This window comes from Setaria viridis, chromosome 5, assembly GCF_005286985.2.
Source record: "Setaria viridis chromosome 5, Setaria_viridis_v4.0, whole genome shotgun sequence".
NCBI classification, from domain to species: domain Eukaryota; kingdom Viridiplantae; phylum Streptophyta; class Magnoliopsida; order Poales; family Poaceae; genus Setaria; species Setaria viridis.
The window spans coordinates 18550291-18569464 of NC_048267.2; the positions used below are offsets into that span (position 1 = coordinate 18550291).

At 48.6% G+C, this 19174-nt stretch overlaps 1 protein-coding gene across 4 annotated transcripts in view; it reads left to right on the top strand.

Annotated features, from left to right (window-relative positions):
- Positions 1-2527: 2527 nt before the first annotated feature.
- LOC117856748 (piezo-type mechanosensitive ion channel homolog) overlaps positions 2528-19174 on the top strand; it is a 35683-nt gene continuing 19036 nt past the window's right edge. Inside the window, exons 1-12 of one of the 4 annotated variants that reach the window (XM_034739131.2) lie at positions 2528-2831; positions 4001-4186; positions 4756-4836; positions 5949-6108; positions 6249-6394; positions 7104-7260; positions 7347-7533; positions 8273-8388; positions 17184-17268; positions 17974-18189; positions 18269-18446; positions 18926-19054. In XM_034739131.2, coding sequence (XP_034595022.1) covers positions 4126-4186; positions 4756-4836; positions 5949-6108; positions 6249-6394; positions 7104-7260; positions 7347-7533; positions 8273-8388; positions 17184-17268; positions 17974-18189; positions 18269-18446; positions 18926-19054 — 1516 coding nt within the window. In that variant the 5' untranslated portion in view covers positions 2528-2831; positions 4001-4125. Of the gene's footprint in view, positions 2832-4000; positions 4187-4755; positions 4837-5948; positions 6109-6248; positions 6395-7103; positions 7261-7346; positions 7534-8272; positions 8389-17183; positions 17269-17973; positions 18190-18268; positions 18447-18925; positions 19060-19174 lie in introns of those variants that run through there. The other 3 variants (XM_034739130.2, XM_034739132.2, XM_034739133.2) reach the window with 3 other exon arrangements.

A 19174-nucleotide genomic window follows, 5' to 3' on the forward strand; every position in this document is an offset into this window, starting at 1 on the left:
ACACCGGCGCCGTCATTCCCGGGACCACACCGATGTTGGCAATGTCAATGTGCTGCCCACACATCCAAGGAGGGAGCGTCGCCCAAGAGATCCTTTTGGCCCTCCGGTTCAGCGGCGGCCACGACAATGAAAGTTGCATGTCTCAAGTGTGATGCACTAGGTGTGCAATACTGCATGACTATATTGCAATTTATGTTATCTGTGTGTGCAAGACTGTTGGAACTGTCACGTGTGTAAAAGACTAAGTTGGATGTTAGTTTCATTTATGTCCGTACAATGGTATATGTTTGCTTCGTGATATACTTGTGCTTCGTGTACTTTTTAGTAAATGTTCGTACTGGTAGGCTACCGCATACTAGAGGAGAGAGGGAATAATTTCATGGTTCAAACTAGTTTCAGAAAAATCAGAACAAAAAAGGCTATTTTAGTTTCATCAGTCGGATTGTGAAAACCTATTGAAAGTGCTTGCGGCGGTAGCTGAGTCGGCAGGAGTCAGCAGCCCAGAAAACCTACTGAAAGTTGGGCAGTTTTAGCGTGGCACCTCACTGCTGTCGCGCCAGGCGGACAAGCGCGACAGCTCCCACCCCAGAACCTACTGAAAGTTTTATGGATTTGGCGCGGCAGCTCACCCCTGCCGCGCCACTCCGCCTAGCGCGACTGCCACCACCTCGGAACCTACTGAAAGTTTTATGGATTTGGCACGGCAGCTCACCCCTGCTGCGCCAATCCTCCTGGCGCGACAGTCCCCACCCCACCCCCGGAACCTACTGAAAGTTTTATGGATTTGGCACGACAGCTCACCCCTGCCGCGCCAATCCGCCTGGCACGACAACCCCCACCCCACCCCCGGAACCTACTGAAATTTGTAGGAGGCTGGTGCGGCAGCTGACTACTACCGCGCCAGGAGGAGTGGCGCGATAGCCCCCCCTCCTTTTTCCATACGGTCGATCTTTTAGGTCCCTGGAGGAAAATTCAGACTATTTGGGAGAGAACCTAAAGGAAAAGGACTCGTTACTTCCACCACGTCAAGGTGACCACGACTGATCCTCAAAGGTAATGGACGAAAAAAATATAATGTCATAATAAAATTGACGGGAGGAGGCCGGGTCATTCACATTTGAATTGATGGTCAGAGGCGAATACCCATTACAAAATTGGAATAGCGAGAATAGCTAGTCTTGTGATAGTATATGCAAGTAACACATTAACCGCAACCATGCACGCAAACTCACAACTAATCGTAGTTCTCACAATAAACATAAACATAGTTATCTCATAAATGAACATAGCTTTGACAACTAAAGAGAAACATGATCCAGCTAAATCAACACGTTCATCTAGTCCGAGTCACCTTCACATAGTAACTCGTCATCATCATCATCATCATCCCCGGCAATAACAACTTTCTTCCCTTTATTATCGACATTAACCTTACCAATAGGTAAATCGGCAACAAGAGCCTTCATCGTCTCCATCTGTGCATCGTCTCCAGCAACATTGGACTCACCCACATAACGCACATACCACCTAGGCTAACCAAACGACGTCATCTCACCTAGACATCAAATGCCACAAAATTAATACACAAATAAACTTTACCCACGTAATCCATACGAACTATATATATCATTTCGAAAAAATGCAAACACTCCATCTACAAAATACAAATACTTAACCATATCAACTATATTAAGGAAAAAATATGAGACAAAGTAATTGAACATATAAAAAAAATATACATGTCATGTAAACTACACAATTGGATGAATATATACCTAAATCGAAGCATTCAACAAGTTCTACACGTAAATATCGGGGGCAGAGATTCAATTGCGTATGAACTACACATCATCTAACACAAAACACCATTGCATTTCATTCAAAATTGAAATCATCAATCTAACCCTAAGTCACCTAAACATTCTCCGATCTACCAAATGCAGCAGTAAAACATGAGAAAAAGTAGGGGATACCCTCCACACAAAGTGGTCACCAATCCTCAACTTTCCCCCACCGAAATCGCCGGATTTTGGGTGGATTTGGGGGGTGGGGCGGCGGGCGGCGGCAGCAAGAACTTCGGGGCGCGGGTGTCTGGAGGAAGAGAAAGGAGGGAGGGAGGGAGGAAGGAGCCGACGCGCGCATGTAAGATGGGCGCTGCCGCGCCAGGCGGGATGGCGCGGCAAGCCCACGTCAGCGCCCACCTGGCGCGGCAAGTGCCCGCCCAGGTCAGCGCCCACCTGACGCGGCGAGTGCATGTGGCGCGGTAGAGGCTTCCTACCGCGCCTGGTGGTCTGGCGCGGGCAAAAGGGTCACCTGCTGCAAATAAACTTCGGCTGATATTATTTTTAAAAATAAATTTAAAAAAGTTTAAAAATAAAAAAAAATTCCCCAGCCCCCTGTGTCGACCGTCGAGGGCTCACACGAGACCGGAAGCTCCAAACCGGGACGGAGCAATCGAATCGTCAGCGAACACAGCGCTCGGGTGTCGCGCTCCGTTCCCGTGCACGCAGACGCACGCTGGCCCCCGTCGGCCCGTAACGGAACAACGAAACTTTGCCAAAAGAGCATAGCGGAGATCAGAGAGGAAAGGAAGGAACCCACCCTGCCCAGTGAGATCTTCCCCCTTGCCCGCTCGCGGCCGCAATCTCTCCCTCCCCGGCGCGGAGGACGAGCGGCGCTCTCGATCCGATTCGCGTGCGCGCCCGAGATGGCGGCCGGGTCGGACTGAACCCAAGCGTAAAGGCGAGAAGCGCGGCCCCGCCGTCACGCGATGGCGAGGCGGACGGGCGGGTGCGCCGGCAACTTCCTGCTGCCGCTGCTGCTCCTGGCAGGTGCGCCTCCTACCTCCCCTCCGATCCGACAACGCCAGGAAATGCGTACCCGTGTCTTCCGCACGGGTTACGCTGCCGATTAGGGTGGGTGTTCTGTGGCGCCGTGCGTCGATTTTTGCTGCCCGTGATGTCTAGTTGCGAGTGTTTTCTGTGTTGCGTGGCAAGATTAATAGGTTGAGAAGGTAAAATGTATGCTAGGTAAGCCATTGACGGCACCCTGATGGTTCATCCAAAAATGGGAAACTCGGTGCCTGTTGGAGAGAGCAGAATTCCATTCATTTTAGCACCATTTAATTTGCATTGATAGTTCAATTAGGCAATCTATCAGTGTTTTGCTCTTTCTGAAATGGCTCATGTTCTGAAACATTTCACGTGCATACATTGCGACTTATGTCTATCTGTATGTTTACGACATACTTGCTCTGTTCCAAAATGTAAGGTTTTTAGTTTTTCCCAAAGTCAAACTTCTTTATTTTTGAACAGGTTTGTAGAAAAATAAACCAACATCTGCAACATCAAGGTAGTTTCATTAAATCTACGCCGATATATTTGATAGTGCATTTACTGGGTATCGTAGATGTTACTCCCCCCGTTAACAAATACAAGGACTTCTAGCATTTAAATTTCAACATAATTGTTCATAAATATAAGGACTTCTGAGTACCCATCAGGCTCAACCACCACATGTTTAATTAGTTTTTGGTATTTACACGACTAAACATAGAATATGGAGCTTCAAAGGGTGTATGAAGAATGTAGAGCCTGATGTGGGAAAAAAAGGGGACATGGTAGAAAATTGGTGAGTATTTTTCAGAACATGCATATCTGTTTTCCACCTGGTGTGTGCTTTACTTATAGAACCAGAAACTCGAAAGTAGTACAGATAGAAAGGTTCCAAGGGTTTCAACACATAAGTATTTTGGGTATTTCCCGTGGACTATTTAGTTGAAATTATCGGTTAGATGTCCTGGGTTCGACTACCCGTGGGAGCGAATTTTAGGTTGGGGTTAAAAAAAATCCCCTCGTCCGTCACCATAACCCAAAGCACAGGTCAAGGCCCGACCTAGGTCGTAGCTGTGGTTGGTTTGGGCCCTCCTACCTGGGGCTAGTTGCAGTGGTCGCCAGGTCAGTGGTAGTCTCACAAGGTTTTTTTTTTCTCTAACACGCAGGAGAGCTACGCATCTATATATATTAAGAAGAAGAAGGGTGTAGAACTCCAGTCACCATTACACAGGTTTTAGGGGGGAAACCTGAAGAAACCACAACACATTCAACACTCTATTACCCTTAACTTATGAAAAAACAACTTGACCAGAAGACTTCTAAGCCTATCCATCTGGCAACAGGGCGAGGAGGTGAGCAATTCCTCGATAGTCTCACATGGGTTACGGGCCCTGTGTAAGGGTGGGGCAGATGTTTGAAGGTCTTCTCTTAGCAAAAGCTTGGGGGCTGTATTACCCCCCGCAGGTCGAGTTTTTTTATTTCTCTGTCTGGTTGACCTGTGGACCCTAGGAATGTGACCTGCTAAAGTGCAACAAGATCCTTTGGCCAGCTAGACCTTATGCCCTGAGGGCTCAGCATTGCTTCTGTGATTGTGACGATGATGGCCGATTGGAAGTGATACTACCCCTTTGGCCTTGTGACCTCTTCACCTCGTGATTCTGGGTCATTGAAGCTCTGTGTTGATTTAGAAGACTACCTTCCTGCTGATTATGGCCTTGAATTGATGTCCATGTCTTTTGTCTTTGTCTGTTTGTTTCCCCTGTTTTGCATCGTAGCATAGCAATTACAACCTGGTCCATAAGGCTATTTAAAACTGTTTCTCAAACCACCAAAAGTTGATCCTTTTTTTCAGCATCAAGACTGTTCAGCATATATGTTTCCTTTTGTTCTTGCTGTTAACTTTGAATCTGTGTTTTTGCAGCTTCGTTGCTTGATTGGAACTTGATTTCTCTAATTAATATGATCATCTTTTTTGCTATTCGATTTGTTGCTCCAACAAGAGGTATGTCTGTGATGACTGATACCTTTTTTTTTGTGCATTGCTCAAGTGTCAATTATATTTGTTCAGTAAAGCTAGACTGCAGTTTTGGTTGGATTGCATACCATTTGAAGAACTAAATTCGTGTTGCTAAACTGAAAAGTCTCACTGTCCTTAAAATTGTGACATGTGGTTCACCAACTGGTTCTACTGCTATGTTATTAACTATTTAATTGGCTGATTTTACTGTCTTGATGTGATATTGGATAGCATGGATTTGATTTTCCCATCAGTATTTAGGGATCCTAATTTATAAACAACTAGGAGTACTACATGTGTTTCTGTTGGTTCATAGTACAGTTAAAATATTTTTGAATTTTACTGTCAAAACTTGATGTGTTCATTTGCGTAACCTAAAGGCTGAGGTTTTATTTCTTTTGATTTATGAACTACCTAAAGCATTGACAAAGTGGTTTATAAAGCTGAGATATTTTAGAAATGGATTCAAATATTAGCAGGAATATAATTAGGATGTGGCATGCCATCTCTTGTCATTTAGGATCATCTTGCATCACTTTGATTCAGCCCTTATTTTCTTTTTGATCCTTTTTGTTGCTCCCGTCTCTACTTTGGAAAGTCCTTGGTTAGTGTCATCTAGTGAGTCGAGTTAGATTGAGTGAGAGTTGAGTTGGTTTTGTTTGAGCTGAGAGAATTTGTTAAACTTTGTTAGCTTTTAATATCTGTCTCGGTTCTGGACTTGTATTGGTAAGTGCCTCAGCAATTGATCATTGTATCTGCTCTGTTACGCTTTGTAATAAAGCTGGGAAAGTTGCCTTTGGTTGGAACAAATTCATCCCTTTGAATACTTTGATGTACATATCTTGAAGGTAACTTATAGGTTTCACCATCATATCATGTGAGATCATTTAACTCTTAATTTGTAATTAAGTTAAATGCCTATTTACAGCTTTATATATGTAAGGAGCTCAATGAACTTGTCCTTTAAATTTGGAATGGTTCTTGTTGCAACTTTTAGATGAGGAATTGCTTCTCCTAGTTGTATTACTTACAAACTGCATACACTGATTATTTATGCATATCCTAAACAACAAATGTTTTTTTTTCTCATTTCAAAGGGTTTCACACTTGGAGGCTCTACCTTCTGTTGTGGTGTACGATTATTTACTCAGTGCTTGCTATTTTAGCACAAGTTACATTTCATATAATCTGGTGCATTGAGGGAATGGGATGGTCTGTGGCTCATTCTTGGTGGGTGAAACTGGTGGGTTTAGCAAGGTAAATAAGTTTGCATCAATCCTTTTCTTCACGTTAATTCTGTATTCTCGTGTGTGTGCACATATCCATCTGTCCACCTGTTTGTAGATTCTTCCCGTGCAGGCATGTCTGGTTGCAGCTAACCATGCATGTTAATGTAGGGACCAGCCTTCGGAATCACTATCAGTTATATATTTTCTAGCCTTACAGCTATCTGCTACATTCATTGCTTTGGTTGAAGTCCTTGGAAGCAGGCTTCATCGTGATTCATGTTGGCTGAACTTCTCTTTTGGATTTGAGCAAATAGGTCTGTTTTCTATTCTAAGCACTGTGGATGGACATGGTCTAGACAAAAAATACATTTAGTTCTTCTTTCTTTACCTTTAAATTCGTAGTTATATTTGATATACCTTGAATTATTTCTCCATTTTATTCTTTATGGTTTAAAATTTGTGGAAAAATCAAGGTTGTGTCTCTTGCTACTTCATTAACTTTTTTGTCTTCTAAACCGTCCATTGTGACCAATGTACAAAAGGATTGTCTCTTGTAAAATAGTACTAAAATGTAGATAAAATAAATGTGTTGGGGGCACTGTAGGTATTCATCGTTTTGAAAACCTATAACATACAAAATGAGAACACTTTTTAACTCCTAAAATGTCAAACAGATAAGAATTGAGAACGTAGTGCATTAAAATCTGACTTGTGCAATAATTACTTCAGACTTCAGACCACTGCAAAACCAGTGATGTTATGATGGATATATTTTGGTGTGGAGTGGGTGTCTGGTGTCTTGTAAATGTTTTGCTCTTCTCCTTAATGCAATGATACACGGTTCTCCTGCGTATTCGAGAAAAAAGGATATATTTAAAAAAGACCATTTAGAAATGATATGATTTCATTTTTTAAGATAGTCCCCATCTTTGACTTGCAATACTGTATGCCATAAGAATTGTTGGCACACTAGTTCACAACATATTGTGTACTGTACATTGAAAAAGCATTTACTCTGTGCAGGTTACCATTTGCGGGTAGCATGCTGTGTTTTACTGCCTGCCGCCCAGTTAGTTGTCAGTATTAGCCATCCTTCGTGGATTTCTTTACCATTCTTTGTATTTAGCTGCATTGGCCTTGTGGATTGGTCATTAACAAGCAACTTTCTTGGTCTTTTCCGGTAAGCTCCTTGACGTGAGCATTGGTTTATTAGCTTAGTACATGTGCTTTTTAGGGTATTAATTTTATTTTCAATGTTTTGTGAAGATGGTGGAGGTTACTTGAGATATACTCGGTGTTTAGTATTCTTCTGCTTTATATCTACCAATTGCCTGTGAAGTTTCCCTATTTTGTTCTAGCATTTGCTGATTTTGTTGGGCTGTTCAAAGTTTCCTCGAAATCAGAATGGCCTGAGCTGTCTTCTGGTATTTCTCTTCTGGTGTATTACTTAATGGTAAGCAACTAAGCATCAATTTCTGCAGCATGCACAATGTGAAGGACGATATTCATGTTGTATGCTTTAGCTTGCGGTAGGATCTGTGTAGATAATATAGGTGGATGAAATTGTTATAACTTATTGGGATGAGCTGTCCAGTAGCTGAATTTAGCATATTGGGATTAATAATGTTCACATATAATTTATTGAAGTATCTTTGTTCTGCTCCAATGCTGTTGTAGCCATTAGTCCATTATATTGAGCATTATGCAGAGGAGTGTTCACAGTAGCATCATTGTCCATTTCTTTCTTGAAAACCCAGACTACTGTGAATCTGGATCTCTAGTCATTTACATATTAGGCAGAGCTTAAAGTAAGAATTTAAAGTGGAATAAATTATGTTTGTGAGATCAACTGCACTGTTGGTTATCGTAGTAATGTGGGAAAGGGCATAGAACTTCTCTGAATGCCTTGTCAGGTGTTACCCAAAATATAGCATTTAGTATTCAGTCGAGTAATGCAGTGGACCTTATGTTTAGATAGATATAATGGATTGATCATTTGACCAAACTAAACTGAAGTAATAATGCATTATGTATCATTAAAAATTATCAAGCGTTGCACTCTATTAGTTCGAAGTAGCAGTCAAACTATCATCACAATTCTGCCATTAAATGGAAGCTTTGCTAAAATTCTAACTTTTGAGTACACAAAAAACCTCTTCCTTCTAATACTGGCTCTTGTCCACTTACTGTAGTTGTCATCGTTGAAACAAGACATACAGGAAATGGATTTGTTTATATCTCTAGAAGATGACAGCTTAACGGAAGACCTACTGCCTTCTAGAAATCCTTTTTTCAGTCGTCAATCTCGGTATGCAAACAATTTTTTTCCTGTTAATTTGCTGAGTTGGTTTCACACGCGGACTTGTGTCACTTGTTATCTTACAACACCACAGAAAGGAAATTAGAGATTAGCACTGCTAAGGATTGTGACTGCTATATGACATCACAATCACACTTTTGTTGATAAACACCATCAATACATTCAAATTGTTATTTCGTGGCTGAGATATTTGCCAACTTTTATATGAAATTGACACAACATGATCTGGCCAAAAAGGAATGATTTCACATTTGCCAGGCTTGTTGAGGGCATGAAGCAACTTTTGGAGCTTCTAGTGGTTTAAGTACAGTTCTGAGATAGCAGGATTAAATTTAGAACCGGGAACAAGAGGCATGGTAGGTTGCCAATTCAGTTGGGATCTTTCTTCGTTTGTTGATTAGGACTTCCATATGCACAGACAATTCTAAGCCTTTTTGCTATCTCACACTCAACACCTAACCCAGATGGTTCAGTTATACGCTTATATTATTCGCATAACAATCTGTTCTATGTGGTTGGTGCGAAATCTGTCCTATTTTAAAGAGACCGCTTCTGCCCGTTGACTTCTGTACATCACAAGGAATTGCGCCTTGTGCATAAACCGACCTCCAGGGATCAAAACCGTGAAAAACTGCGGTCTCCCTGCGTGCCATAAACCGGAGAAAAGCGGATTGTTCTTCTCTTCTCTGTGCTGGTGCCACGAAAACTGAAGAAAAACAGTGCATTGCCTGCGCCCTAGCGCTCGGCCAATCCCACGCGCACCTTATCCTCTGCTGCCTGCTGGGCCCACCCGGGAGCAGGCTTGCTCCCACGCGCCCAGTCGCTTGCTAACGCTGCAGCCTGGCCCACTGCGTGCTTCCCACGCATGCGCTCCCTGCTACATGTGCGTCAGTATGAGCAGCAGGCCGATCAAGGCTGCAGTCCAGCTGCGTATCACCAAATGGATATTGCCTACAGCAGGAGGGCTAGCTGCATAGCTTGCCTGTTTGATGACTGACGTGCTCGGTGAAGCTCACCACAGCAGCGATGGCCAGCCTAAGTGCCTCTCCAATCGTTGAAGCCGATCCTATAAAAAGGAAACAAGGAACACGCAGCAGTTTCCTAGCTTTGTCCCAAAAGTCTTGTATAATGCATGTGGGTAAGAGGCCCAAAATGATATGGATTTCGACATCAGCATGACATCACCAGTGCCATTGAATCTTGAGAGCTTGCATATGTTCGATCGTATGTATCAACGGGCTCTTCAACATAGTACAATTCCAGAGCCTCAGCCTTGCAAGTTGGGAGCTCCATCGCGGGGTGCTCTGGGCATCTGCCTCCAAATCGCCTGTGGCCACTCCGGTAGAGAAACCACCGGCATCTGTTCTAGGAAGGCACCTGAGGAAGCTTCAGCTGGATACAACGAGAGGTGGAGGTTAGAGGCCGGACCAGGAGGAGGGAGGCGGCCCACCTCTCTCCCCACCAACTAGGAACCGCAGCTGCCAAGGTCAGATCAATGGAGTGCCTCGAAGGGAGGAGGCCTTGTTGAGGCACTGGTTGGGAGAGGAAGGATGGATAACTGTCGAGATCCACATCGTATCATTGTCTACTAGGTGAGGAGAGAGGGAACGGGAGCGAGAAGATGTAGAAGAGGAGACTGGTGTTGGGCCCATGTGTCGGGACGGAAAAGGAAGGGAGAGGATTGATGAATTCACATAGTGAGTCTTCTATATTTACTACTCGTAGCAACACACCGACATATTTGCTAGTAAATTTAGAGCAATGAGGAAATGTGGGAGTAATGGGAGATTAATTATCTCCCGAGTTTTTTTCCCTCGAACACACAGGAGAGCTGCGTATCATTATATTAAGAAGAAAAAAGGGGAAGATCCCATACATCACACACACCAACACCCTCAAAGTTTTACAGGAAAAAAGCGTGCCTGGTAAAACAAAAAAGCGACCGACACTTCCAGCACCTAATCCGGTCCAAGGGCGAGGAGGTAGGTATTAGAGTGTAAATCTTATCTCTTGGGCTAACCCTAGTGGGTAGCTATATAGCAGTCATACATGGGCCTTATTGGGCCATAATACACACATACTCCAACACTCCCCCGCAGTCTGAACTACCGACGCAGCGGAGTTGCAGACTGGACATGAAAAGAAGGACACACACACCCCCCACAGACGCAACTAGCCACAGGTGATGTTGAGGCTGGAGCGAAACTCGGTGAAGGCAGGTGACGGGAGGCCCTTGGCGAAGATGTCAGCAAACTGAGAGGTGGTCGGGACGTGGAGGACCCGAACATCGCCGATGGCGACCCGATCCCGGACGAAGTGAAGGTCAATCTCCACATGCTTGGTCCGCTGGTGCTGAACAGGGTTGGTGGAGAGGTACACCACACTGACGTTGTCGCAGTAGACAAGAGTGCTCCGGGAAGAAGGGGTGTGGAGCTCGGCAAGGAGCTGCCGAAGCCATGATGCCTCGGCCACGCCGTTAGCGACAGCGCGGTACTCCGCCTCGGCACTGGAGCGGGAGACCACTGGCTGACGCTTGGACGACCAGGACACCAGGTTGGTGCCCAAAAAGACGGCGTAGCCGGAGGTAGAGCGCCGAGTGTCCGGACACCCGGCCCAGTCAGCGTCGGTGTAGACAACGAGCTCAGTGGAGGGAGACCTGTGAAGGAGGAGGCCGTAGTCCACAGAGCCCCGGAGGTAACGGAGTAGGCGCTTGAGAGCAGTGAGATGGGGCTCCCTGGGATCATGCATGTGGAGGCAGATCTGCTGAACCGCATAAGTGATATCCGGCCTGGTGAAAGTGAGGTACTGAAGGGCCCCAGCCAGACTCCGGTACGCAGTAGCATCTGTCACAGGAGTGCCGTCGGCCTCTGACAACTTGGCCTGAGTGTCAACTGGAGTGGAGCAGGGCTTGCAGTAAGTCATCCCAGCTCGCTCCAGGATATCAAGAGTATACTGCCGCTGGTGAAGAAAGAGGCCAGCCGGACGAGGCTCGATGGTGACCCCAAGAAAGTGATGGAGCACTCCCAGATCCTTCATAGCAAACTCCTGCTGAAGTGAGGTGATGATCCGCCGTAGGAGGGACGGACTGGAGGCAGTGAGGACAATGTCATCAACATAGAGCAGCAGATAAGCAGTCTCAGCACCATGGTGATAGATAAACAGTGAAGTATCGGACTTAGCCTCCACAAAACCCAGCGTCAGTAGGTAGGCAGCAAACCGTGAATACCAAGCTCGAGGGGCCTGCTTGAGGCCATAAAGTGACTTGTTGAGCCGGCAGACCATGTCAGGCCGAGAAGAGTCAACAAAACCCGCTGGCTGGCTGCAGTAAACAGTCTCAGTCAGAGTGCCGTGCAGGAAGGCGTTCTTGACGTCGAGCTGATGCACGGGCCAGGAGCGGGAGAGAGCCAGTGAGAGAACAGTCCGGACGGTAGCTGGCTTGACCACCGGACTGAACGTCTCGTCGTAGTCGACACCAGGGCGCTGAGTGAAACCTCGGAGAACCCAGCGAGCCTTGTACCGCTCGAGGGTACCATCAGCCCGCCGCTTGTGTGTCCAGATCCACTTGCCGGTGACGACGTTGGAGCCAGGCGGACGGGGCACCAGATCCCAAGTCTGGTTGGCGAGGAGCGCCGCATACTCCTCTTCCATCGCGCGGCGCCAGTGAGGGTCCGACAGGGCGCCGCGGACGGAGGAGGGTACAGGAGAAACCTGCGGCGCGCCGGGCATCGCTGAAAGAGCCTGGGGCTGCAGGGTACCAGCCGCAAGGCGCGTCACCATGGGGTGAACGTGACGCGGGTGCCGGTGTAGGAGAGGCGGATGATACACCGACAGCGCGACACGGGCAGTCGGGGCCGGCGGAGGTGGTGGTGGTGTAGGTGTCGCCGGCGGAGAAGAGTCCACCTGCGATGACCGAGGCGGCGACGACGGTGGCCGGCTGCTGGTCCAGGGGAGCCGGCCGCGCCCGGCGCTGGTAGACGCGCACGGGCTGCGCGAACCGGGCAGCAGGTGCTGCGGGCGGTACCTCCGGGCCCGCGCAGGGCGAAGGGGTAGAGGCAGCACCCGAGGCTGGCGCCGTCGGACCCGCGCTGGGCGCAGGGTCAGGGATAGCACCGGTGGACGCCGAGCCCGGTGAAAACCACGGCGGAGCAGTACCTGCAGGACACAACGGCAGCGGTGGCTGGTCCACCGGGTCAGTAGGAAACAGGGAGGAGAGATCAGGGTCGGAGGTGGAAGGAGGTGGGGAAGTGGTGGAGTAAGGGAAGACGGACTTGTCAAACACCACGTGGCGAGAGATGAGGACCCGCCGAGAGGAGAGGTCAAAGCAACGGTACCCCTTGTGATCCGGGGAGTACCCGAGGAAGACACACTGAGTCGAACGGGGAGCCAGCTTATGAGGAGCGGTGGCAGTGGTGTTAGGATAACACGCACACCCGAAGACCCGAAGGTGATCGTAGCGGGGGGGGGGGGGGGGTACCAAAAAGAGCGTGGTGTGGAGTGGGAGCGGGGCAGGCAACGGAAGGTAGTCGGTTAAGGAGATAGGTGGAGGTGTGAAGACTCTCAGCCCAGAAGGGGGCAGGGAGAGAAGACTGGAACAGAAGAGAGCGCATGGTGTCGTTCGTGGTACGAATCATGCGTTCAGCCTTACCGTTCTGGGAGGAGGTATAGGGACATGACATGCGGAGGTGCACGCCGTGAGAGAGGAAGAAGGCACGAGAGGTGGTGTTATCAAACTCACGGCCGTTGTCACATTGGACGGCCTTGATGGTGAGGCCGAACTGAGTGGACACCCAAGCGAAGAAGTGGAGAAGCGTGGGGAAAGCATCAGACTTGGCACGCAAGGGAAAAGTCCAAGAATAATGAGAGAAATCATCAACCACAACAAGATAGTACTTATAGCTAGAAATGCTCAGAACAGGCGATGTCCATAGGTCGCAATGTACAAGATCAAACACATGGGTCGCATGTGAAGAGGAGGTAGGAAAAGGAAGGCGAACATGACGGCCTAGTTGGCACGCCTGACACAGGTGCTCATCATGAGCCCGAGTACATGGTATGTCGGAACTACGACTAAGCTGTGTCAGGACATCACGGCCAGGATGACCAAGACGCCGGTGCCATGTAGTGGAAGAAGTCGTGGTGGCAAAAGCAGCTGAAGAAGCGGAGGGCGAAGCGGAAGAAGTGGACGCAGGAAACCGAAGGGAGTAAAGGGGCCCGGTGCTGTCACATCGGAGAAGAGGTCGCCGGGTAGCCAAATCCTTCACAGTAAGACCAGAGGAGTCAAATTCAACAGAACAGGAATTGTCAGTGGTAAAACGGCGAATAGAAAGAAGGTTGTGAACCATGGAGGGAGCAACAAGAACATCAGAAACCCGAAAAGAACCGGGAGTGTGAGCGGTACCCACGGAGGTGACAGGAAGACAAGAGCCATTTGCGACCATGATGGACGAAGGATGGGAGGAAGAAGGAGGGTGAACGGAAGAGAGTATACCAGGGTCGGGTGTAGTATGGAAAGTGGCACCCGAGTCGGCGATCCAGTCCTGACCGACTGGAGGAGTCAGGGCCATGGTGCCGAAGGAGCGTGCCAAGGCGGTCGGGTCCCACCCGACAGGCCCAGGCGAAGCCCCAGGAGGTGGAGCCCACGGCGACGTAAACGGGGCAGCCGGGACAGCGCCAGCGAGCATGGCGGTCGGTGGACGAGGCTCGCCTCCGGTGGCCTGGAAGGGCCACATAGAGATGCGCCCTGACCATGGGTTGGCAAAGGACGGCCAGGGAGAGCCCCGTGGAGGCGCCGGTGTGCCCCCACCGCGCCCCCCACCACGCCCCCCACCGCGGCGACGGCGGCCGCCACGGCCCCCCCACCCCCGCTTGGCCCAGAAGGAGGACCAAGAAGGGACGACGGTGGCGAAGCGGAGGGTCGTGGCGGTGGAGTCACAGCAAGAGCGGTTGAGGAAGACGCGGAGCCCGGCGCAGGAAGGGACCCAGGCTGGATGCCCTGAGTAAGCTCCTCCATGACAAGGTCATCACGGACCTGCAGGAAGGTGGGGAAGGGCCGCTGCCGGGTGATCCAGGTGCGGAGGTGGGCGTAGCGCTCGTTGAGGCCGCGAAGAACGTTGAGAACCAAGATCCGGTCCTCCACGGCCCAGCCAAGGTCACCGAGGGAGTCCGCCATGGTCTTCATCTTCCGGCAGAACTCGCCAACGGAGAGATCGCCCTGGACGAAGGTGCGGAAGCTCGCATCGAGACGAAGTGCCCGGGCTTCGGCGTTGCCCAGGAACTGGCCCTCGAGCGCTAGCCAGGCCCGGCGGGCGGTGGTGTCGGGGGTGCCGCGGACGAGGTCGTGGAGGTCGAGGGAGATGGTCCCCAAGATCCACGACAGGACGATGCTGTCGAGGCGCACCCACGCAGCTGTCCGGGCCGCAGGGAAGGTGTCGGTGAGGACATGGTCGTCGAGGGCGTAGCGGCGGAGGATGAGCAGCACCATGTCCCGCCAACGAGCGTAGGAGGTCGACTCAGGGTCGAGGATGACGGAGACCAAGCTCTTGATGTTCTGGACGCCCCCGGCCTGGTAGTGGAGCTGCGCGACGAGTGGATCGGCCGGGTCGGTCCAGGCTACCACAGGCGGACGGGGAGCACCGGAACCCGAGGAGGTGGCAGTGCTGTTGTGGGACACCGGGTGGGCGAGGAGCTGCTCCGCCTCGGCGATCTGACGGGCCAAGACGTCGGCCGCATCACGTTCGCGCTCCCAGGTCAGGGCTGCTGCGCGCAGGCGTGCCTGACCCTCGGCAGCAGCAGCCCGGGCGGCGACGAGGGCCGCAGCGAGAGTCACCTCGGGAGGTCCTCCTGTGTGGAGGGGCAGAGGAGGCGGTGCAGGGAAGGGGAGGCGAGCGTGCCCCCCCCTGCGCCCACTGGAACTCCAGGGGCAGTAGGAGCAGGGCCGTCCCCTGGAAAACCAGGGGCACCCGCTGGAAAAGCAGGTGCTCCCGCTGGAAGACCAGGGGCGCCCGTGGCCTGGTGGAGGGCGGCGGCGGCGGCGGGATCCCCGCCCGCACGCCTGCCCGCGCCCGCGCGGCAAGCCGTAGCGGCGGTTGCGGCAGGGTCCCCAGCGGCGGCAGCCCCGCCCGCACGCCCGCCCGTGCCCGCGCGGCGAGCCGCAGCGGCGGCGGCGGCGGGATCCCCGCCGTCCAGAGCCCCGTCGGCGGCGGCGGCGGCGGCGGGGCCCGCGCCGGGGGGCCCGGCGACGGCAGCCAGTGCCGCAGCCGCCGGAGGCCGGCCCGAGGCGATTTGCGCCCAGGAGGAAGGAAGAGAGGGGAAGGAGGAGAGAGGAGGGGGAAGGGGTGCGCCGGCCATGGCGCCGACGGCCGGCGGCGGCGGCGGCGGAAACCCTAACCTAGGCTGATACCATATTAGAGTGTAAATCTTATCTCTTGGGCTAACCCTAGTGGGTAGCTATATAGCAGTCATACATGGGCCTTATTGGGCCATAATACACACATACTCCAACAGTAGGAAATACCTCTGGCCCCGGCCAAACCCCAAACATGTAATTCCTCACCAGCGAGCATTAGAGCTCTAGCTAGGTTAGGAGATACACCACCAAACACACACCTGTTTCGGTGGTTCCATAAGATCCATGCGCCCAGAATAATCAGAGAATTGAGACCCTTCTGTAGTTGTTCTCCTGCTCCTGAAACTGCTCTTTCCCAAGCTCACCATCGCTGTCCATAGCAGCTTCACAATCGAGCTGCTTGCTGCCCAAATTGACCTCACTACAGCCAAATAAGCATCGCAGGTAAAAATAGCTTATTCCTGGGAAAGATCGAGGCCCCACCCTCCCAAATCAATCAATGCACTTCATACCTGCATGGAATCTGAATTCGTGCTGAAATCGAACTCCTTCACGCCTTAGTCGATTTCTTCTATATCCAGATCGACCTCCCTGCCACTGGATTCACCTCTTTTGCCCCTGCTGCGGCTAGCCGGATCCGGAGGCGCAGCAGCCACCTGTGCGGGCAACGGAGACTACGGGAGGAAGGAGTTGCGGTGGCCAGCCGGCACCGTGTCTTGCTCCTGGACAGCTGAACGTCTTGTTTTTTTTTTGTGTTTTTCTGAACTCAGTGAGTGCTAAGCTTGCCACTGTGTTGCTGAATGCTGATGGAATTGGTCAAGGGCATAACTGGGCTGCTACTATTCTTTTCTGCTCCAGTGACAAGTTTTCGTGTACGTTAGCAAACAAACTTCAGCATCATATAATATTGACTGGAGGGAGTAGAAGGGTCAAATTAGCTGTTTGAAAAGTAGAGGGACCCAAGTGAACACATGCTATATGGAGGCTTAAGCGGAAAAGTACCTTTTACCCTTTGTAACTTGACAGTGTCTTAACTTTTGACTACTTGGGTTCCTTAATTTACTCATTTTCTCAATCTTGATGCAGCAAGTCATCTAATTGTGTTTCCATTATTTTCCAGCCAACAGAAACATGTCATCTGCAGAATCTAGGCGTGTAAATTGATGAACCTAGGGGTATCCATCAACCCTTTTTAGTTCAACCAATAATAGTAGTTTTACAAAAAGCATTTTCTAAAAAAACTAGTACTATTGGCTGAAACTAAAGAGGGTCAGTGGATACCCTTAGGCTCATCAATTTGCATCTTTAACAGAATGTTCTAATAGACTTTAGCGAGCCGCATAACTTCTGTGTTGTTTATTTGTGACTGCTAGTACTCTAGTCTAGATTTACCACTTCAAATGATAGTTTATCGCTAATTATCTTTTCTCTACCTCAGATATAGCAAAAGGCATACTAACATATTACTGAGGGGATCGGTTTTCAGAACTTTCAGTATCAACTTCTTCACTTATGGATTCCCGGTATTCTTCCCTAATCTTCTGTTTCTCACTCTACCTTTCCATTCACTGTCGTAGACTTTGACATTCTTATTATGATTGGCTGGGCCAACCATTCCTCCGTTTTCTGCCATGTTCCTAAAGTCACTGATGATGGGAGAACATAGTCAGGAACAAACATACGAATTAAAGGAACACATATGAACAAATATGGTAGGATCCATTATATTCAGGTTGACATGTTGAAAGATACGATAAGCATGAAATGAGCCACTCCAAGAGGCATTTAGTGAGGCATGCATGGAGCTAGTGGCTCATGTGTTGCGGTTGAGCTGGTGTTGCGCCTGGCACATCCTAGTTAAACCACTGTGGCTATTGTAGCCTGCAAAGGATGCACAAATGGCAAGAAGCGGCATAAGGGATGCATCAGTCAGTTTGCCCAAGTATTTTAGCTTTTGCTAAGTCACCTTTAGCATTGTCACAAAAACTTCTGTAGGAAGACATATTTGTTAAGTTAAGCTGATAAGTCTGGGTGCTTTTATATCTTGGCTTTATGTTCCAAGGATTTGTTAGTTGATCATGTTAGTGCCTCCTCTCTTTGAAAGAGTGATGTCAGTCTCATTCAAAGGCATGCAAATATGCAGTTGTCTTATTGCTATGTCTTTTCTCCTTTTTTCCTATGGCAATGGCCCCTTCTCATGCAAGGAAAAATATCTTCGATTATTGCAGGTCCTGCTGCTTGCCCTTTCCTTCTGGAGTTTCAACTTCACTAGTATTTGTGCTTTTGGTCTCCTAGCATATGTTGGATACATTCTATATGCTTTTCCTTCCTTGTTTGAAATGCATCGGTTGAATGGGTCACTTCTTGTGTTCATTCTGCTCTGGGCAGCCAGCACGTATGTCTTCAATGTGGCATTCACGTTCTTCAACAAAAGATTTCAAAAGGTACCGCATTTAGCTACAAGTCCACCAGTAGTTATTTTATCTATCAATATTTATGAGAAGTTATCAAACAATGTTGCAGGATATGAAAGTTTGGGAGACTGTTGGGCTTTGGCACTATTCTATTCCTGGATTATTTTTACTTGCCCAATTCTGCCTTGGAGTCTTTGTAGCACTGTGTAATCTTGTTAACAATTCTGTTTTCCTTTACGTGAATCCTAAGGGTGGTCCTTCCTCAAGTGATGATCAGCTCATTGATGGTATGTCTTATCATATTGTCATGAACAAGATTTTCCTTCCTGCCATAGCTGATAGTTGAGCACTATGAATAAACTGCATCAAATTCCATAGATTTCAGATACTTTTGGTTTTAAGTTTCAGTATCTGTTTGGAAGTCCTGCATTCCTTACCCTGTCATTATTGCATCATTATTGCCGAAGGAAACAAATTGAACTCATGATTCTTCAAGTTCTGCTCGAAACCAATAATACAAGTTATTCATGTTGTCTTGGCTTTGAAGCTTGGCTAGGTTTTTATGGGGTTATTTTCATTTTTGTAGGCGAGTTTGAAAGTTGTCTCATTATGTTATAACATTTCTAATTTTGTGAATTTTGAGAGTTTACTGCAAAGGGATTGCACAGGAGCTCTAGTGCCCTTACTGCCCTATGTTTTATATTGCAAAGTTACCGTATGATGTCGTTGATTTCTGTTCTGATTTGTTGTGGCCTGTTCTTTGCAGAGAAGGAAGATACGATGGTTCTGATTGTTGCAACACTAGCATGGGGTCTACGCAAGCTTTCACGTGCAATAACTTTAACATTACTCTTTCTGCTTGTGATGAAACGGGGATTTATTCATGCTGTTTACAGTATGGTGAAACATTCCTTCTCTATGTTGCCTTTCTAAATTCATGGTAGTATTTATATGTTGTCCTATAAAATGTGAAAAAATATTGATCCAGCACTAATTTATGCAATTCATCTTAAAA